Raw genomic sequence first — 22,587 nt, forward strand, 5'->3', positions numbered from 1 at the left:
CTACTCAGGAGGAGACTATCAGAAACTACAAACGGTTATTGGCGATGCTTTGAGATGATGTCTGGGTTGAGTATTAATTTCGAGAAGTCCAGCTTTATTCTAGTTAATTGTGAGCGGCATTGGACAAGAAAGATGTGTCATTTGTTGGGATGTAAGGAGGCGTCATAGCCAATCAGATACCTAAGCATTTCTTTGGGAGCAAATTCAAGGCTTGTAAAGACATGGAAACCAGTGATTGATAAGGTGGAAGAAAAGCTTAATTTGTGAAAAAGCAAAGACGCTCAATAAGGCGGATAAGCTGGTTCTCATTAAGTCTGTTCTTAATAGTCTACATATTTACTACCTCAGTTTGTACAAGATGCTAAAGGCAGTGGCGAAAAAGTTGATCTCCCTACAAAGACGGTTCTTGTGGAGTAAAAAGGATAGGAGAAACGGGATGCCTCTAGTGAAATGGGAACTAGTGATGGCTCCAAAAAAGACAGATGACTTGAGAGTTGGTGATGCAGTAGTTCGGAATATAGCTTTACTCTTTAAGTGGTGGTGGAGATTTTCGAAAAAAGACTGCCCGTAATGGAAGAAAGTTATTTGCTCCTGTAATAACATGAATCCTTCTGAGATGTTGAGTGGTCAGCCTATACCTACCAGAGGGAGTCCCTGAAAGGATATTTGTCAACTACAAATTAGGGAGCCACATATGAGAGAAAAGATGATAAGAGGCTTGTCTATGGAGGTAAGGAATGGCAGAACAATCCGCTTCTAGGAGGATAGCTAGCTACCTAGTGGCGCATTGAAAGATGTGTTTTCAAGATTTTTCTCAGTCTCAAACCTTAAAGGATCTGTAATAGGGGATTGTGGGTTTTGGGATGGGTTACAATGGATCTGGAGCTTCCAATGGAGGAAAGAGTTATTCCAATGGGAGTTGGAGCTAGTAAACCGACTTCATAAGAGTTTACAATCGGTTAAACTAACAAATGCGAGAGAAGATAGAGTGGTTTGAAAATTTGATAGATCATGTATTTTTTCTACTAACTCATTTGTGCAGGTGTTACAAGCAGAAGTCCTTCCGGAAGAAATCACAAGCTATAGCTTCACTAATAGTGTTATTTGGAGAGGTTTCGACCCACCAAGAATTGAGCTGTTTTTTTTGTTTGTGTTGGTTGGCGGGGTCAATACTAAGGATAGACTGTGTAGATTAGGTGTTATTGACCAGAATGATAATATGTGTGTGCTATGTTGTAAGTCTGTAGAGTCTACTTTTTATTTGCTTATTGATTGTGAGATCACTTGGCAGGTGTGGTGTGCTTGCTTTTCACTCAATGCCAGATTCACTAAAACAACACTTTGAAAGTTGGACGAATTTTCCAACAAAAAAAGATGAGAGGAAGCAATGGTTCATTGGATTCTTTACTGTTATTTGGACAATATGACTAGAAAGGAATGACAGAATCTTCAAAAATCAAACTTCAAGTATGATGGAAATTATGAACAGGTCCTTTAATTTTTCTGATAAATGATTTGGTAGTGAATCCATTGGTTGTTGATAGTAATGCCAAAAATGACTAGAGATTGATATACACTTTGAGTTGTCAACTGTTGTTTGCTTACTTTTTGTTTATTTTAATGCTCTATCTTATTGTGCTGAAGAGAGGTATGAAATCAATATGAATGAATAATCATGTAGCATGGTGGTTTCCATTCAAATGAACAATTAAGAAAGGAAGCATGTTTCTTTGTATGGTGGAGAATGGAATCATATATTCTAGTTCAAAAAGGAATACACGGATATATATAATGAATGTGGTGTAACGTATTTATCAATTATTATCATATCATTACAAGTAGATGGTAATAATAATGTAGGTTGTCATCAAGATTACGTACCACTAAAATTGAATTGATTCTGAGCAAAAAACCAATGAGACTATGATAGTAATGTTTCACATTGAGTTAGATTCTTGAATTAACCCGGTATGACGTGTGAACAAATGTAGGTTCTTGAGCCACTGAAAATAAAGAAGGAAAGAAAGAAAATTGAGGAAACAGAAGACTAGAGAGACAAATTTGGTCGAGTCAATTAAAAAGAAATGAATGTGAATACATGTGTTTCTAAGTCTGAGCGACTTTGAAGCTCTTAAGATTCTTCCTAAGTTCCTATTAGAAGAAAGTTGTTCCAGTGGTACCAAGTCAAATAAGTACAATACAAAGAACAAAAACAAACTTAAATTTCAGCTACATTATTGTCAATCTACACTTATATATATAAAATATAAAAAAATATTCATATGATAACATTTTTATATAAGGATGATATTATATATTTTTAGATGGTTAATTAAATATATTTAATTAAACATATTAAATTATCTAATGGTCTACTTCTTTAAAAAAAAAAAATCATCTAATAATCTATAATACTATTTTTATGTGAGTATCCACAAAAATAAAAAGTAGAGGAAGAATGAGTGAGTGAGAGCCGAAAGGTGCATAACTTCTCAGTTTTAAACCTCGGTTGTAAGTTGTAACACATAAAAAAAAATGGTATATAAAAGAACATATATAGATAGATTTAAATTGGTTTGTATAAGATCGTAGAAAATTAAAATAGGAGGGAATTGCGGGTGGTTGGTTGACTGGTAATGCCGCGTGAAGACCTGACCAGTTAGTTGATTATAGGGGCCACATTCAATTGAATTTCTTTTTGCTTTTGCTGGTATCATCTGCTAGGAACTAATTAACGACAATTGGCAATATGAACATGAATTATAAATGTAGTAGTATATGATATTATATATGGTTTCCTAAACAAAACCAAAATCAGACAGAAAAAAAATTTAAGCTATTCACCAAAAGATTTTTATTTTTCTGAGAATTCTTAAGTTCCATAAGCCAATGACTAATTTACTGTAAATTTAAAAAAATTTTATTTATATAAAATAAAATTTGAACTCTTGATATTTATTTATCAGTAAATTAATATATACACAAAGTAATATTTAAATAATCAACACTTGTTTAAGTTAAAGAGAGAGCAGATATTTATTGCCTTCAACTTAATCAGAATTACACTTCATAATGATATTAGTGAAAAAAGATCGCAATTTCTGAAAAAAATTGCAATTTCTAATTACTTTTAGACCCAATTTGAGTAAACAGTTTAATTAAGTTATTTTTGAAAAAATAGTTTAAATAATAAATGACTATATTAAAAATAGTTTATAAATAAGTTATTTTGTGTTTGAATTTTTAATTCTAAAAAAATGCTTATTTTATAAAAATGTGATAAAAAATTAGTAGTATTATGAGAGAAATAATTTTTTTAACTTCTCTATAAGTTTTTAAATAACTTTTTAGAAAGCTACAATTTAGTTTAAAAATTATACTAAACATTAATATTACTACTTTTTATGAGTCAAAAACTTAAAAAAAATTATTTAAAAATTTTTCAAACGGGTCTTGAATCTGACTCGAATTTACTTATTGCTGAATCCTTCAATTGATGATGGCCAAGGAAGTAGTCTTGATCCACTATCTGAATGATAATCAACTTTTGGAAGAAAACTTAAAAAAGAATCAAGACAAGTCTATACATAAAGCAGACAACTGATTTCAAAAGACTATTAATTGTACCAAGTTTATCACCAACTATCCACTATTGCCACAACCCATCAAGAATTAATCTCATTGCATTATTGCAATAAATGGGAGATTCAATTCTTTTTTCCTAAAAGCATTTTTATCTTTCTTTATTTTGTTAGATAAATGCTAATACTATTTAAAAAAAAATTCAAAAATAATTTGTTATTAGAGATAATAAATTAATAGTTTTAGATTTTTATTTTTTATAATCTTACTAAAATATGGTTAACATGAACACATTATCCTTTTAAATATAAAATATAATAAATATAAAATTAAAATTTTTTAAATTAATAAAAAATAATAGACTACTTATTTAAGAATGTTTGAGGGCGAGTAATTTTATTTATTCAACCACCTATTTTTCCCCCTCTTTTCCTATTTATTTAGCTTAAATAGACAAAATCCCTCAATTCATTAATTTTTTACTAATAAAAGGTAAAAGAATGTCTAACATTGCATTCTAAAAGGCTTAGAGGGAATTTCATATAGAAATTGTTTTATAAAAATAAATAAATATAAAATAAAACAAAATCCGTTTGCTGAAAAATTCAATTAAGAGAGTCAAACAATTAGATGGCATTATTGATTATATTTATAGTCATTAATTATTACTAGCGAATAGTCAAGGATTCCACGTTGGAGACTCCCAATTTTATTGGTTTGTGACATTATTCAGGTAGAAAATTGTGTTAGGATGAGAAGGGTTTAAAATTTAATTAATATGAGTTTTGAGAGTATAAGTTAAAGTTGGTAGTATGTAATAAAAGATTTTAAATAATTTATTTTAATAAAAATATATTAAATATATTAAAAATTAATTTTTTTCAAATTTTATTATGTATTCTAAAAATTGTAATCCCTTATAACCTAAATAACTTTATGTTATGGTAGACAAATTCTAATTACACACGTAAACATCTTTATATATTTAAATATGTTGACATTAACATGAATTTTTTTTTAATCATAAGAGTTTAATTATATGTATCTTAAGAATATATGATAAATTTATTATTTAATAATATAAATTAAATATTTAAAAATTTAAATTCTGTATATTTTTAATAAAAATTATAATCTTAATATATGTTTTTAACCAATAAATTATATTTCAAATGATATAATCTTCTCATACCCACCTAAAAAGTATAAATTCAAATCTTATTTTCGTAAAAAAGAAAAAAAATATGTGTCCGATACAAAATATATAAATTTAAATTATAATAAAACTTAAAAATTTAATAGTAATCAATATTTCTTAAATGTTTAATGAGAGTCGTTATAGCATCAGTCTTATCAATTTATTATAGGTACAGAAATAAAGACATTTTATGGATGTTGAAAATTGTTTGGTTTAAAAGATCACTTTTTATTTTATTTTATTTTTAAAATCTTTTTATAATTTTCAAAAAGAAACAATAAAATTTTTGTTTTTTGTTTTATTTAAAAAAATAAAATAAAAATGAGTGGTTTAAAAAAGTAACTACAAATGTATAATAATAATAATAATAATAATAATAATAATAATAATAATAATAATAATAATAATAATAATAAAAATGTTGATAAATATTATATTAAACAGTTTAATTAATATTTTCGGATACAATCATCTTTGCGTTAGCAAGATTGTGGTTCCCACTGAAGGAGAAACAAAAACAAAATAAAAATGAAAATTTTGAAGGAACCATGAAAATGGAAATGTCAAAATCTGAGTTTTCTGAATGCACTTGCCTCCTTTCAGGTTTGTTCCTAACACCCACCAAAAATCCCAACCAAAAAAACAATCTTTTGTGTCTTCTCTTACATGTGCATGTCCCTCTCACACTTCTCTCAACAATCCACCACTCCATATTATAAATACAAGGTCAAAAATCAACCCTTTTCCTCAAGAGTCCTTAACTACTTTGTTTTGTTAGATGCATTTTTATTATTCATATTGAATTGACCAGGGAAGGCTCTACCAAGGGAAAAGGGATCCAAATTTTCAATCTTTTTTCTCTTCTTCCTCTTGGGTCTCTCTTCCCTTCTTATTCACTCTTCATCATGGCCCCTAACAAGCTCAATTCATCATCGGTATGTATCTATATTCCCTTCTCACGTGTTTTGATCGTTTTGTTTCTTAATTCCAGCTTCCATCTTGTTTTGATTTTAATTTTGTAATTGTGTGTGTGTGTATATTTTACTGCTAGGGTTTTTAAGTCCTATTTTTCCAGCCTAGGATTTAGTTTTGGATTTGTGTTCCTGGAAATTGGGAGTCTGGAAACAAAGTACTTGCTACTTTGATAATTCAGTTTTTTGAATACCAAAGAAAATGACAAGAGTTAAAGTTGTGCTTGATTCTCATTAGTTAATTGTTATAATCAGCATCAGCTATAGTGTATTGACATAGGGCTATAGTGGAGAATAGTATTTATGCTATCACAAATATTAACCAATCACCAGTGATTCATAAACAAAGTCACCACAATGTAATTGATTCTATGATTTGTTTACACTTATGTATATAGTTTAAACTGTTGTAGCAGTTATTAGTTACAAGTGTATCATTATCTTGGTTTGTGTGATGCAGGGAAACTCAAGTGTACATGGTTCACAGTCTGATAATGGTTTTATCAGTTCGTTTTCTCTATTCCCCGAGAAAGCGGTGCAAGAACTTCTTCAGTCTCCAGTCCAGGGATCAGACGACCATCTTATAGAGTTCTCGGAGGCGTTAAGAAGTATGATCATATTTTGTTGAAATTATTAATATCCAAATGCAACAAGACATGATCTTTGATACAGAGATCTTTGTCCTTATTTTTATCTTAAACTCCTTCTAGCCGTTGCGAAGGCCTTAAGGCGAGTAGCTGAAGGAAAAGCTTCTGCTCAAGCTGAGGCCGCTGAATGGAAACGGAAATTCGAGTTGGAGAGGGCGCGGAATCTGCAGTTTGATTCTACAGGTTCTTATAATTAAATAATGCAAGTTTCACTTTCTGTGTACACATTTTCTGTTCTATAAAAGTTGATATTGCGGAAGAAAAAATAAACTTTTTTCATCTGCCTGAACAGCAAAATCAATTTTATTTGTTTACTTGAGATTATTGCAGAAGACTCCCCCCCCCCCCTCTCTCTCTTCTGTTTGTGCATTTCATACTCAGTTGACACTTTTTTGTCTCTCGTGATTTAGAACTTCCTCTTTAATAAATTTTTAATCAGGGACCTCTCTGGTTCTGATATCTCTGCTAATTATCTAAACTTAGAAGTCCTTTTGTTTGCATCATTCTAATCTTACTGCTTTTTTTTCAGAGAAATCATCCCTAGAGAACCAAGCAGATCTTGGTGATGTGAGGATAAACAACCCCGCCAACCATCCTCCGTTATCTAAGAAAGCTAATGAGCGGTTTGAAAGATGTTGTTCAAGCAATGGTATTTGCTCCCATGAAGTTCTTAGGGATGGGAAATCTGATTCTGATTCCAAAATGGTCAGAAAGGTATATCGTTAACCCCTTCTTGAAGCAAAATGGGTTATTATTTATCATCCTGGGTTCCTGTTGTTTTTGTGGTTTCAGTTGATCTTATGTTGTGATAATTATTATTGAATTTTTGGGTCCTCTTTTCCCATGACATTGTGCAAGTAATATCACTATATGGTTTGAGGAGTTTGTCCTAACAGTAACTAATTTCATATCTTTTTAGGTGTAGCTACAATTATATTTGTTATTACCGCTAATAGTGTCAAAATTGCCAGTTCAACTGTGACTAAAATTGTTCTTTTTCGGAGCCAGGCTTCGTTTAAACTTTCATGGTATTGCAAAGGTGAGCAAAGTGACCAGCACAAACATGACGTTGTCTCTTTCGAAAAAGGAAATATAACCACCGCAGAGCGCAGTAGTAAGCAGGTATCACATCTTGTTACGGAGCATTTGGTTTTATTAATTAAGAAATTATCTTGAAATTGGTAAGCTTGTACGTGTCTCCTCAATTTCTTAAAGTCTATTGTCTTGCTAATACCAAATTTTCGTAGTTATTTTCTTCTAATTGAGCAGTCAATTCATTTCAGATATCTTTGAAGTGGGAATCAAGCCCGCAGACTGTGCTCATATTAACCAAACCAAATTCAGCTTCAGTTCAAATTCTGTGTGTTGAAATGGTTAGGTGTGAATCCCAATACCTTGTTGCCACTTTAAGCTGCTTCAGCACCAACTCTGCAGCTCTTGAGAAATGTGTGGAATTTGTTTTAACTTCTATTGGTGTTTTTCATTCTCTTTTTCTTAATTGCAATTAGGAGACTCAGGTCTCTGCTTAACTGAAATCTAAAAGCTTCCTATACTTTGATAGTTTTGTTTTAAAATCTTTTAGCACAATATTTCTATCTGTCGGATAATGAATGCTTCGTGCAAAACATGAAAGTGATAGAATTGATGTATTGTCCTCAACAGCTAGTATTGTTCCTTGTCAAGTTTTAAGTTTAACTTAACTCTTAATATTTAGTATTATTTCCTTTCTGGTTATGTCTCCATTTCTTAATATTGAGCACTTAGTTTTATATCTGTCCTCTACCCTTAAAATCTTTCCATTTACTTGTTTTTATGATATGCATCTATAACAGGTTATATACTAATAATAGGAGATTCTTCATTTTATTTTACATTTTAGCAGATGCAAACCTCGATTAATGGCGCTGCTTTCCTTTTTCTTTTGGTTTCCAGATGGCTGAGGCAGCAAAAGAAGCTAAATATCTATGTTGAACCACGTGTCAGGGTGGATCTTTTGACCGAGTCATCATACTTCAACTTTGTTGAAACCTGGAATGATGGTAAGCAGTTAAATATTTAGGTATTGATCTGTTCTCAGTTTCAAAATGTTTTTCAGTTCAGCAGTCCTCATCTTTCTCAAAAAGAATCCATCTTCGATGAGCTAACTATTTGGAAAAAGAAAAAATAGTGAAAGATGTAGAAAGCATTTTCCTTACAGTTATTGTGATTCATGAGCCTAAATAACAAGTTGTAATTAAATTATTGGATATCTTGCCCTCTTTCCTTCATGAGCTTCTATTTTGGTTAGTCGGCATCCTGATAATTTAATATTTAAAATGACATGAAGCAAACAACTGATATAATTTAATAAAAAGATTGTGCTCTATTTATTATATTCACTGGCAGTGATATATCATGTTAAATGCTTTTATTGTTCATGAGATTATAACCATTTGTGGCATCAATTTTTTGTTTGAAGATAAGGAAGTTCTGGCACTGCACACTAAAGTTGACCTGGTAATAACGCTTGGCGGTGATGGAACTGTCCTATGGGTACGGTAAATCAATTTTATTTCATTTGCAACTAGTTGATGATTTTCATATTTCAATCTTGGTGACACAGAACTGCTTCTGATCCAAAATATTTTCACATATATGATCAGAGGCAAGGAAACTGTTTGCGTATAGCCATCAACTATTGTGGATAATAGAGGAATCAGTGCACCTTAAGAAACTTTTTCAGTTGTTTAATCTCTACTACCAATATCTATAAATGTGTTCTCTGATTTGCTGACTTGTTATATTGAGTGATACTTTATTCAACATGAATGATTACTTTGGCCATTGGTTATTCAGGATGAAAGAGTTTGGTAACTCTGAAATTTTGCATTGCATTACATATCCGAACATTCATAGTTATTTTGATGTGACACTGGCTATAAATTGTGACGCTCTAAATGTGCAGGCGGCATCTATGTTCAAAGGGCCAGTACCGCCTATCGTCCCCTTCTCTTTAGGTTCTCTCGGCTTCATGACCCCTTTTTGTATCCTCCAACATTTTGGCTACATTTGTATTATATATTCTTTTCATTGTCATATCTGTTTTCATTTATGATTTGAAAGCTAACTTAACCATCCTTCAGATAGCGAGCATTATAAAGAGTGCCTTGATTCAATTTTGAAGGGTCCCATTAGTATCGCGTTACGACACCGGCTGCAATGCCATGTCATACGAGATGCAGCTAAAAATGAATACGAAGCTGAAGAACCAATACTTGTCCTAAATGAGGTTACGATTGACCGTGGAATATCATCCTTTCTCACAAATCTCGAATGTTATTGTGACAACTCTTTTGTCACGTGTGTGCAAGGCGACGGATTAATCTTATCTACAACATCTGGCAGCACTGCGTATTCATTGGCAGCCGGCGGTTCAATGGTCCATCCTCAGGTACTTTCCTTGAGAATTTCACATTCGTATGCCATGACGACATTAAATATTTTGTAATTGTACTATGAGCTTTTCGCCTAGAAGTCTTTGTCATCCCTATTTTACTTTCCTTATTCTCTTTTGGCCTGCTTGTTACTACATTTATCTTCTCTAAGACTGTGTTGGGTTTTAAAAACAGAACAAGACAAGATACTGAGAACTAAGAACATGATACACTGGACGAGATACAAAAATTAGTATTTTGTATTTTGTTTTGTGATAAACTAAATATAAAATAGCACAAATTATGAAAAGTTCAATTTACCCTCATTTTCTTCTTTACACAAAATTTATGAAGCAAAATATAATGGTAAAAAATGTAATTATGAAAAATTGATAGGGACAATGAAAGGAAAATGAAAAAATAAGTTGTGTTTTTTGCTAGTGTTCTTTGTCTCTCCTCTCCTACTAATTCAGTGTCTCACAACACAATATTTGTGTGCATCTCTCACTTGCCAAATATGATTTTATCTCCATGTCTTTGCATTATTGTTCTGTGATTGTAAACAAATGCAACCTAAGATGCTAGTTACAATGAACTACCTACTTACATTTAATACCGAGTCTGGGAAAATCTTGCAGGTTCCAGGTATTTTGTTCACACCAATATGCCCACATTCTCTATCGTTTAGGCCATTGATATTACCTGAGCATGTAACTTTGAGGGTGCAAGTGCCATTCAATAGCAGAAGCCCTGCATGGGCCTCTTTTGATGGCAAGGACAGGAAGCAATTAGAACCAGGGGATGCCCTTGTGTGCAGCATGGCGCCGTGGCCAGTTCCCACGGCGTGCCTTGTTGATTCTACCAATGATTTCTTGCGCAGTATTCACGAGGGACTCCATTGGAACTTGAGAAAGACACAATCATTCGACGGTCCTCGTGAATCATAACTTCTAAATATCTACTGTTCCTGTTTTCGTAACATTTGTCACTCTGGAAATTCGATATAGTATCGAATTTCCAAAGTGACAAACGGAATGGAGAGTATATTCTTTTTAGTAGGGCTTTAGGGGCCTTCACAAGGCCTACAGTTGGATGCTTATAGAAAATTGCTAAGTTAACTTTTGTTTAGTGTAGTTTTCTTTCTTGTATCAATAGAAGATTGTATTCATAATTTTCTGTTTTTCACTACAGTATTGTCCACCGATGATGATGAAAATTGTAGAGAATTGAGTTGGGAGATTATGTTATTGTAAGAGCTGAACAACTATGGATCAGTACTCCACACTTTTTTTTAGGAGAAAAAGATAATTAAACTCAATAGTTTGCCTATAATAGTTGACTATCCTCTACTGTTAGAAATGTTATTAGAAAGGTAAAATTGAAATGTTTGGTGTAAAACTAAAATGAATTAAAATCTTAAGAGCAAAATTAAAATCATATAGAAATGCTGAGAGTATAAACTATAAAGTATATCTTTTCCTAATTTTTTCCACTTATTCAATAACATAGTTTCTTCTTCTTATTATAATAATATTACTATTATTATTATGCAAAGATTAATATCAATTTTGTCTTGGTTCATTTTAGATGAATTTATTATCCTGTATGACTATTTGTCATGGTTCAATTTAGGTGAATCTATCAATCTGCATACATTTAAAACTTGTACACTTTATCATTTTATGACTTCGATGTTATATTTGTAGTTTTACCCAAAAAAAAAAAAAAAAAAATACATAAATGCTCTCTACTATAGCCAAAGTTCTAAAAGCAACTGATGAAGAACCAACACAACTTATAAAACTTTAGCTTTGAAAAATAGCTTATTAAAGCGAGTATTCCAAAAACATCTTTTAAAGTTATAGTAATTAGGTATAGTAAATTACAAGGAAAAAAACTTCCAATAAGCATAAACTATAAAAATTGTGTTTGATAAAATTATTTTGAATAATTCAAATAATTTTAATAGACATAAATTTAATAAAAATAAAAAATATAAATATTCATTAACATATAAAATTATATTAACTCTTCTAATTTTGAAAAAGTACAAGTCACGTACTCTTAAAATGTTTCTAACTTTTCAAAACTAAAAACACATACATTATCTTTTTTATTTATAAAATATAAAGTAAAGTGTTAACACTCTAAAAAACTATACCAAATCAGACTTTAAAAATCTATATATAACTAATGCATTGTATAAACTGAATATAAAATTGGAAAAGAAAAATGCTAAAAAACCATCAAAATTTATTATTTTTAACTATCACTTAATTATCAACTCAATTCCTTTAGTCTAATTTTTTCAATTTAATATTCCTACAACATACTTTATCCCATACTTTTAAACGTTGATGACTAACTGATAACCAAAAATAATAAATTTTGATAATCCTCTAACATTCCTTATTAAAATATAATTATAAGGATGCAATAAATATATGATGTGAAGTAATATGCAAAACCAGTACCTCATGCTAGATATTATTGAAAAAAGAAAAGAAATATTGTTCCTTCAACATCTTTCAATCTGTTTATGCTTGTGTTTAAAATTATGTGAACATCCTCTTATCATCAATTGAATGAGGAAAACAAAGAGAGAAAAAAAAAATAACGTAGCATGCTCAAACAATGAGCATATAAATAAAAATCTAATGGACTATTCCTATGACCAAACCTCCCAAGAAAAACAAATTGTTTTTGTGATGGCCACTATTGAAGCAAAATGACGGTCTTGAAACAAAAAACTTGGAAGTCAATCAACAAAGAGAGTATCCAAATTCCAAACCCTGTGCCGTTGGTGTTGCGCGCTACTGAACCCCTATAAATCGAGCATAATCCACCCACCTGTCGACGGAAGAATTACAAACCATGAGCCATTGATAACCAGCAATGCTTATACTTTTGTCTGAAACTGACAGTTTAAGATAAAAAAGAACCAAGAGTGTATTGTAAGAAAAAACAGCGAAGGAATCGAGTTTCTTACAATAATGAACCCAAGTAAGTGTTGCCGGTTCTAACAGCAAAGCAAAGCGCGCTGAGCATGAGTTTGTGTTGGTGCAGCAATGGTTCCAAAATCCTTTGTTCTATAATTCCAGCAAGTACTTGGTACCTGTCAGCAAAATTAGATTCTAAATACTAGGTTTAAGACAAGAAAACCAATTATTGACAACCTTAATAGGCTACAACATTTTTTAAAATGTTACCATGATGCATCAGATTTAGTTAATGGTATAAGAGGTTCCACTCACTTGCTTTAGGCATAATAATAATAATTTACCTTAGAACGTAATAATTTTTTTTTAAGACAACAAAACCAATTATTAACAACCTTAATACGCTAAGAACATTTTTTAATATGATTGGAAAGTTGGCACTGTATTTAAGTGACATTCACCCAGACTTACTAAAATGTTACCATGATGCATCAAATTTAATTCATGGTATACATATTCGTACCAGCCGACCCCACTTAATGGGACAAGGCTTTGTTGTTGTTGTAGTATACATATTCGTACCAAGGCGCGAGCAAGTTATAAGAAGTTCCACTCGCTTCAGGCACTAATAAAAAGGTACTGCTAATTACATAATTTACCTGAGGTTGCTAGAAACTCCCATATAGACACCATAGGCAGCACTGGTTGATAATATTGGAACATTTTCGATTTCTCCAGAGGAAGACTTATCAACAGCCTTCTTTGCATTAATCAAGGCATTTGTCACAGCTGTCCCGACCTAAATATATACAGAAGAGAATATGTGTCAATATCTAGACTCAATTGATACCATTTTCCTTTAAAATTGTGAGGAAGAACATTTGGTTGGATTAAATGTTTGAGCGCAATGTTATGGATATATATCACATTATCACGGATCCTTTGGCAAACATTATAAATCTTCAACATTTTTCACTACTAAGAAAATTGATCAGTGATTTTCATATTCATATTTGAAGAATATTTATGACAGCATTTCGTCATTATATTTGATTTATAATTCATGGAGTTAAAAACAAGTTCAACAACGGAAGAAGCACAAGCAAACAACCACAATTTAGACTAGAACTGCATCATAGACAAACTTAACCATAGATACAGAAGCATGGAGCTAACAAAACCATACCCCCGAAACAAAAATATGAAAAAAAGTTAATTAAATTACAACCATAATTATCAGGTGTCAAAAGGATCATTAACCACACTTATGAGAAACATATATTAAAGTGAAGGAAAAAGTAGATTCAAAACTTATTAAGAGAAAGCATAAAATGTAAGAGGGTGAGAAAAATTGCTGAGGATGATGAGAACTAACCAGTGATGATGCAGATCCAACAGCAAAAAGCTTAGCCCCATTACGCTGTACAGTGTAACCATTTGTATAACAATTAGTTGCATAAACTAAAAAAATATATGCTAAGAGAAGGCAACAAGAAGGTAGAAATTGAATTAGAATTATAAGGTGTAATAAGACAAAAGTTATGAAATTGTACACACCGCTATTGCACCAAACCTCTGTAACAAAGAATATGATGTCCCAGAGAGAGCAACCTGGGAAAGAAATTAAGAACAATACAAACAATTAGTAGGGAAACCAAAATAACAATAATAACTGCAAAAGTAATCAACATCAATTAATAATCTACAAGATTATATAGAGACCTGGAATGCATTATCCGGGCAGTTGTGGAAGAACTTAGCAATGGGGCCTGCATTGATTGCAAGCGGCGGTCTAAGAGACACGGTAGGTGCAGGAAGATAAACCAGCATGAAATCTGCAAGTATGGCCATCACCTAAGAACAACAGTATAGGGAAAAGGGGTGTTATGCCATTGAATTCCTCACTTGACTATATCCTTAACAAATAGTATTAATAGTCAAAATAGTCCTGAAAGATCAAATATCTCAAAAATTGGTCCTTGAATCTGCCAAAATAATTCACTACTGTATCATTTTAGAACTAATTGGAAGCATTTAATCTTGAGGATGATGAACATGTTTAAGAAATAAGTTGAATATAAAGAGCAGATATTCATACCACATCTGCGAAAACTATTTCCAGCTCGTCAAAGAATTTTTCTCTCCTGCGGTCATACTCAGCGGCAGTCTATTCAGCATGAACATTTTTCAGAACAGAATTAGATTCTAAACATGAAATTTGAAAGCATGAAATCAGAAAGAGAAAGCAAACCTTGGTGAAGATGCCAACGCCACACTCCATGCCAACCTTAGCGAGGAAGAGATCATCGGCAAGAAGACGCTCCTTGAATCCACCAAACTGAAGAAGCCACCTGAAGAATGGATTCTTCTCAAGCTCCAAGAACCGTGACACCACGGAGGCGGGGATCTTTCCGTCCTTGATGGCGGCCGCCAAGTCTGAAGGCACGCTCTCCAACGACCTCCCTGCCTCCGCCAGCACCATCATCGCCTCCTTCTTCCTCCCGTGCTCGCCCGCATTGCCGTCGTCGTCTCCGCCGTGACCACCTCCTCCATGACCGCCGCCGATGGATCCGTGATCGCCGCCGCCACCGGCGACTTCGACGGTGGAATGGAGAACGAAAGCGGGATCTGTGCGGCGGTTGATTCCGAAAGAGAAGGAGGAAAAGGAGGGAGGTGAAGCAAGACGAAGAGAAAATGAGGAAGAAGAAGAAGAAGAAGAAAAGGAAGCGAAGAAGGGAGGGTTAGTTTTGGAAGAAGAAAAAGGGGAATAGGTGGAGGAGGAGGAGGAGGAGGGAGCTGGAGTGAAAGAGAAAGCGAACGACGACATTGTAATCGATGTCGTTTTAAAAGTTGGCTTTCTTTTTCTTCTTATTCTTCTTCTTGTTGTGGTTTTTGTAGGGCGTAACAAAGTGTTTAATACTTTTAATGAGTGGGCAAATGTAGTTGTTGGTTTTGGTTGTTTTTTGAGGTTTTGGTCAATTTCGTTGTTTTCCTCTCTGCTTTTGAAGCCGACAACGGAGGGCGTTACTTCTCATGTGCTTTCCCCACTCATCACTACACACTAGGTTTATAGCTTTCCTAACACTACCTCCCCCTTGTTAAAATATCATACTCTACCTACTCTAAACAAAATATTAATTTACTCACATTTCAAAAGTATAATTTATTAAAAAAAAAACGGTTCAGAGAGAATAATAATATTTTTATAATATACTAAAATTAAATATTATAATTTATCGTCTAATAAAAAAATATCTTCACATATAAATAATTAAAGAATTTTTATGGGAGAATCCAATATATTCAATGCGTTAAATGTATTGTAAGAAATGGAAGGTTTGCATTCATGAGCTTATTGCTTATTATCATTTTTATATGGATAAATTTTACATAATATCAACATTTATTACTAAATTCATCGATGTTACCTGAAGTATTCACGATTTTCATTATTTTTGTTATGGAAGTGGATAATTATTAGATATTTTCAACATTTCAACATTTATTACTTAAATTTCAAGATTCTAAAACCTAACGGATTATAAATGAGTAAATTTAGAGGTTTAAAGATTTAGAGATGTAATAGAAATTTAATCGAAGTTAAATCGATTATAATAAATAAAATATTTCTGTGTAAAATAAAAAATATTTTTTATATTTTATTATTTTAAATCAGTTAATTATTAAAAAATTAAACTAATTTAAATTAGTATATTAATTTTTTATTTTTTTAACTAATTCACTGATAATTTATCTTAAACCAAATTGATTAGTCTGTTTAAAAAGTGGTAAATTTTTTTTTGAATTATAAAAGATCACATTAATATTGTTTGGTATAATTTTTAAAAGATATTTTTAACTTTCTAAAAAGTTATTTAAGAATTTTTAAAAAAATAAAAAATATTTCTTCTCTCATTTTTAAAAGCAGTTTTATTTATCATTCCCATTTATTAAACAACTACTTTTATGACTACAAATTTAAACACAAAATAACTTATTTATAAACTGTTTTTAATATAAATTCTTATGTGTTAAGTTTTTTTTCTAAAGAATTTAATTAAATTGTTTATTTAAATTGGACATAGTAGTTAAATAAAAAATATGAAAATTTAATTGACAAAAAAAAAAATTTCTACCAACTCTTTTGTATTACAGTTGTGCTACATGCACACTATTTTCAGCTACTATATTTGTATATATATACAAATATCAAATTCAGAAATTAAAAATCAAAACCCTACTCTCACTCTTTATATGCGCCGAAATATACCTCTCTTTTTCTCGTTTCCTCACTCTCACTCTTAGGTACGATTCTCCTTTCTCATTCTCACTCTCAAACATGATTCTCCTTCCTTCTCTTTCTCCGACGGCACAATTCTCCTTCCCTCTCTCTTCGGCGGTATGATTCTCTATCACTCTCTTTTCGGCGTTGCACGATTCTCCTTTGTTCTCTCTCAGGCGCGGTTGTTGGATTATAATGTTGTCTTTAACTTCAAATGTTGTTTATGATAATGCGAAAGATGACATTATGGAGTTGATACCAAAGCTTATGTCACCTATAGTTTTTTTTTTCCCAAAAGTATAAATTTATTAAATAATGAGGATAAAAAAGTACAAACTCTAATACTCTAAAGGTCCAATTTGTGGACATCACACAGAAAAAAAGAATAACCCAAAAGAAATAAAAAAACAACATTAGGAGAGAAAAGATTAAAAAAATGGGGGAGTAAAGTTTCTGCTACTATAACGTCATTGTTCATCCTTCAATCTTGATGTAGCATCAACAATTTTTTACAGAAAAAATTTTTAAGTCTTAAAAAATCTCTTTATTTCTTGCATTCCAAATTTTTTATACACACCATGGCAATAAGACTTACTTTTTTTTGCCAGTTTTAGCTCAGCGAAAACTGTTCACTGTCTTCAGTCACCAATGCTGTTAATCTTCTATTGTGCATCATCACCTACTTGAGGTATGTGCGCGTCTACCAGCTGTCAGATTCTATAAGAATGGAAAAAGTTTTATCAAGCAATGGGTCATCAATTCTGGACACTGATGACAACAAGGACAAGTCTCTCTTATAGCTTTAATTATAGTATGTAGCTTTTGTTTCACTGCTAAAACTTGTTTTTAGAAAAATACTTTTAATTTGACTGGGCTATTAACATTCTAAAGCTCTTTTCATAGGTTTTTGTTTCTGAAATAAGTGGGAAAAGCATCTACAGGGGGTGATAGAACTGAAAACTAATAGAGTAACCTGTGCAAACTGAGTAAGTGTCGTTTCTTTCTCTGCTCCATCTAATTCTATCTCTGCCTTTATGAATTATAGTTTGTAAAATTGTTTGGGTTGTGTCTGGGTTAAAACTGTTTTAAATAATTTGAGCATTCCAATTTTCTTCTTTTTCATTAGTTGACTAACTCATAATAAATTAGTCTGTAAGTGCAAATTTTGAGGTTCTAAAATAACTGGATGGTTTTGTATCCAATTATTTTTCAAATACTTACCGTAGAGTATCTCTCAATTTGCCAAACAACTCTTTTCTCTAGCACATTTCTCCCCTCCAATAAGCTTATCCATGCTTAAGATGGGTTCGAACCCGCTTCTGCTTTTAGGAATGAAGAAAAGCGAAAATACTTGCTTTTATATACCTTAAGGACCAAAGAATTAGTCTTTGTTATCAATCTCTGTTGAGTCATGTGTATAACTAATTTAATATGATGATGACAAACATTATTTCATTGGGTTAAACACCTAATTAGTTTTGATTGTGTTTGGTTAAGTGATGCAGACCGAAAATCAAAGAAGCAGTAGCCCATTTGGAAGAAAACAAAAAATGAGATTATTGGTGAATCTCTAGCCAACAAAGCCCAAAGTAATTGAGCAAAGAAATCAAACAGGCTGCGAGGTAAGGAAAGCAAATCCAAACCCAAGTTGATCCCACCAAGCTGATACACTCTAAAGCTAACGTTCACTTGTTGCTTTCAAAGAAAAAGAGAGAGAAAGCTTCGTTCTTCTTCTTGCTCATTTCACTAGAGAAGAAAGAAAGAGAAAGCTTAATAAAAAAAAGACAAAGGTCTAATCACCCAAATCAAGCCATTTTAAACTAAGTCAGAAGTTAAAGGTGATTTATATCAATTTGCATGCAATTAACTTTTTTCACTCCTTCTCCAAAATTCAACTATTCTAATTTGGGATAAATGAAAAAGTGTTCTCTGATAATCACTGCTATGAATCAAAGGCTAAAATTGTTTCTTGGGGACAAAGCTCTTCTAAAACTCCTTCTCCACTAACCCTTTGTTACTTTCCAACTTCCATTAGTGCTTCTCTTCATTCAAAATCGAGGTTCACCTAATGAGGAAGAAAACCACTATTGCAAAGCCTCCTCGTGAACAAATCCTTAAACTCCCTGAGAAACCTAAACCCTCCACTCGCTCCAGGTATCGCATGTTCACTCCATCTCCTTCTCCTCTTATCTCTCCTCCTCATACTAATCCAATGGCATGAACCAAAACCACACCACGGTTCCCCTCTTCTGCCAAGCCGATGGCTCCACTAAAGGAGACTCCTTCCAAACCTAGCACATCAAAAGGGAAGCGCACTGCCAATGAAGAACCTGCTCCTGAGCCATCTCGACCTAAGCCTAGGTCTGCTCCCTCTCGTCCTCAAAGAGGTAATACCTGAATCCCTCTCAAATCTGTTAAAGAGCCTTCCATTGACTCTTTTACACACAAATCACACTTCATGACTTTCCACTCAAACTATAATCCTCACTGTTTTCGATCTGCCATGAATAATGATTTCTGAGGGTGTTATTGCTCACCGTACCTTATGTCCTACCTTTTTTCTTGATTTACCAAATGTGAAAAAGAAAGGTTTTGTCTTTGCTGAAAATTTTGAATTTCTTGACTGGAACCATATCTTTAAAATCAAAAAATCAGTTTACCCTGATTTAGTCAAGGAGTTTTATGCAAATATGACTTATCATGAGGGCAGTGTTTATTTTTATGTAAAAGGCGGTGACATAGTTCTGAATAATGAAACCATCAGTGATTTTCTAAAATACACTGATGTTGGTGCTTGTGTCTACACATATGGTAAGTGGGATGAAGGTGCAGGTCTCTCTTACAATGATGCTCTAGCCTATGTATGTGAACATATCTCTTTGATTAATGGCATCACTCCAACTCACAAAGTCCTGGGTTACAGTCATGCTCAGTTGCACTGCATAGTGAACCATATCATCCTTCCTCAGAGTGGCTTATATCAAAGGGTGTCTTACACTGATACTCTGGTTTTATATGCTACTCTCACAAAAACTGAAATTTCTCTTGCTTACTTAATCATAAGGTATATGTTTGATTGTGTTAGAAGCGAGAAAGATAAAACTCTTCCTTATGGCATGTTCTTAACTTGTATCTTTGAACATTTTGATGTTGACCTGTCAAATGAGTCATATGAAAATAAACTCTCATATATAAAAAGAGGTGGTTTAGTGAAACAGCAGAAAAAGGGACCAACTTGAACTGAAAGGGTGGTTCTTGATGATGATGATGATGACTATGAACCAGAAGAGTCCCCTCCTCCATCTGCCTCAGGTATTTCAGCCTCAACTGGACACAAAACTATTTTGTATGAAGTTGTTAAGGATATGGTGCAAGAGTTTGTCTTTTAGTCAAATCATCTAATTGCTATGAGTAAAGAGCAGAAGAAACTTGCCACCAAGCATGAAAACTTCATCAAGAAATCTAGAGATAGAGTGGCAGTCTTCTTGAAATTCATTGATAACCTCCAAGAAGATGACAATGCTGCCACTAATCTTAAAGAAGATGCTGCTTTTGAAGAGGATGGTTCAGATGCCTGAAATGATCTCATGATGCTGCAGTCTTCTGTTTACTTTTGTCTCATAAAAACTCTTATGTCTAGAATGACTGTAAATCGTTTAACAACTGTTGCTTTTAATTTAAGTTATTTAGATGTTTGAACTTTGCATTAATAGTTTGTTGTAGGTTTTAAGTTGCAGATTTGCATTTGATTAGATTTTCTCCCTTGATGACAAAAGGGAGAGTAGTAATAGTAGTAGTAGTAATAGTAGTAATAGTATCAGATTGCATATATTGTGTATATGGTCTGTATCTGTTGCATAAATCTATATGTTGCTTTGCTCTGCTTTGTTATCTCTATTTTGCTCTGCTTTGCTTTTGATCTTCTTGATGTTGCTGCTCTATTTTTGTTCAGTTCCTGCCATGTTTTATTTGGTATTAGGCTGGATTTTAATTGTTGTATGCGTACAATCTCTCACTTAAGTTGAGATGTTAAATTGTTTTAAAATCTTGAGGATTGCTTCATCCATGGACAACATATAGTATGTAGTATATTATTGTGTTCTTTATGAGAATGCGTAAACAGGAAAGAAGAGAAAAGCACAAATCTAGGGGAAGTAACTCTTGAAAAGAAAAAGGGAGAGCAACTCAAAAGCAAGTGACATCACTTAGAGGGAAGTACCTCAACTTTATTAAAATTCAACTCCTTTGATCAATGTCACAATTATGTTTGTCATCAAGGGGGAGATTGTTGAATCATGTGTATAACTAATTTAATATGATGATGACAAATATTATTTCATTGGGTTAAACACCCAATTAGTTTTGATTGTATTTGGTTAAGTGATGCAGGCCAAACATCAAAGAAGCAGCAGCCCATTTGGAAGAAAACAAAACCGAGATTATTGGTGAATCTTTAGCCAACAAAACCCAAAGTAATTGAGCAAATAAATCAAACGGGTTGAGAGGTAAGGAAAGCAAATCCAAGCCAAAGTTGATCCCACCAAGCTGATACACTTCAAAGCCACTTGTTGCTTCGGTTAGACTCAGAGAAAAAGAGAGAGAAAGTTTTGTTCTTCTTCTTGCTCATTTCACTAGAGAAGAAAGAAAGAGAAAGCTTAATAAAAAAGGACAAAGATCTAATCACCAAAATCAAACCATTTTAAGCTAAGTTAGAAGTTAAAGGTGATTTATATCTATTTGCATGCAATTTACTTTCTTTACTCCTTTTCCAAAATTCTGCTATTCTAATTTGGGATAAATGGAAAAGTGTTCTCTGATAATCACTGCTGTGAATCAAAGGCTAAAACTATTTATTGGGGACAAAGCTCTTGCTCAAGGGTTCATATTCAAGTTTACCTTTGAAACTTTTATCTTTGCTGATTTCAGGCATTCGGTCAAGTAAAAAGGGTCCGTTCCAAAATTTCTAATTTGGGGGTTAATGGAAGAAAATGAAATGTCACTTTTGGGAAGCACACAACTCGAAGAGTTGACTTGGAAGAAAGCAACTCAGCAATTGGAAAAGAGATACAAAAGAAAAAAATTCTCATCTTTTAAAAAAATAAGAAGAGAAAACCAGATTTTGAGTATTGTTATGAAGAGTTTCTCTGTGAAGTGTTCATCAACTTTGGATAGTATTTTCTAGTAAAAGAAGAATTCTGCCAAGATGAAGAACTTAATCAGTGTCAACTGAATCCGATTCAACTTATAGCAACAGAGGCGATTAATGCATCAATCTCCTTCATGTTCTACAGTTTGTATTTTATTTTTAATGTATATCTTTCTGTAATTTGTTGAGTGGAAAAAGGCTGAAAGAGAAGAATCAAGAAAAAGCCCATGAGTGATAAAAGGCTGAGTAACACACTTGAGAGAAAAGCCTAGAGTGATTTCAGATTTCTTTAGGTTGTTTCATGTGTCTTGTATCTTGTACCTGTGAGGTGTCCCTTTCTAAGTCGGGTTAACACTTAGAGTGAAGAGTTAGGTGTTAACATGACCAAGTCAAGTTAGTTGAGAACTTG

General features: G+C 32.5%; 2 protein-coding genes across 2 annotated transcripts; one reads left to right on the top strand and one right to left on the bottom strand.

The window, feature by feature from the left end:
• Nucleotides 1–5,278: 5,278 nt before the first annotated feature.
• LOC112789269 (NAD(H) kinase 1) lies at nucleotides 5,279–11,143 on the top strand. Its single transcript, XM_025831100.3, has 11 exons — nucleotides 5,279–5,715; nucleotides 6,212–6,359; nucleotides 6,462–6,581; nucleotides 6,928–7,112; nucleotides 7,407–7,520; nucleotides 7,682–7,776; nucleotides 8,331–8,437; nucleotides 8,857–8,930; nucleotides 9,343–9,421; nucleotides 9,521–9,828; nucleotides 10,450–11,143. The coding sequence occupies exons 1-11, from the start codon at nucleotides 5,686–5,688 to the stop codon at nucleotides 10,756–10,758; spliced, it is 1,569 nt and encodes a 522-aa protein (XP_025686885.1). The 5' UTR covers nucleotides 5,279–5,685; the 3' UTR covers nucleotides 10,759–11,143.
• A 1,128-nt stretch (nucleotides 11,144–12,271) lies between these two features.
• On the bottom strand, nucleotides 12,272–15,797 carry LOC112789270 (protein RETICULATA-RELATED 4, chloroplastic). Its single transcript, XM_025831102.3, has 8 exons — nucleotides 15,002–15,797; nucleotides 14,849–14,917; nucleotides 14,473–14,604; nucleotides 14,308–14,361; nucleotides 14,126–14,170; nucleotides 13,410–13,549; nucleotides 12,801–12,926; nucleotides 12,272–12,661 (listed from the first exon to the last, which is right to left on the bottom strand). The coding sequence occupies exons 1-8, from the start codon at nucleotides 15,575–15,577 to the stop codon at nucleotides 12,625–12,627; spliced, it is 1,179 nt and encodes a 392-aa protein (XP_025686887.1). The 5' UTR covers nucleotides 15,578–15,797; the 3' UTR covers nucleotides 12,272–12,624.
• Nucleotides 15,798–22,587: the final 6,790 nt, after the last annotated feature.

This window comes from Arachis hypogaea, chromosome 3 (genome assembly GCF_003086295.3).
Source record: "Arachis hypogaea cultivar Tifrunner chromosome 3, arahy.Tifrunner.gnm2.J5K5, whole genome shotgun sequence".
NCBI lineage: Eukaryota > Viridiplantae > Streptophyta > Magnoliopsida > Fabales > Fabaceae > Arachis > Arachis hypogaea.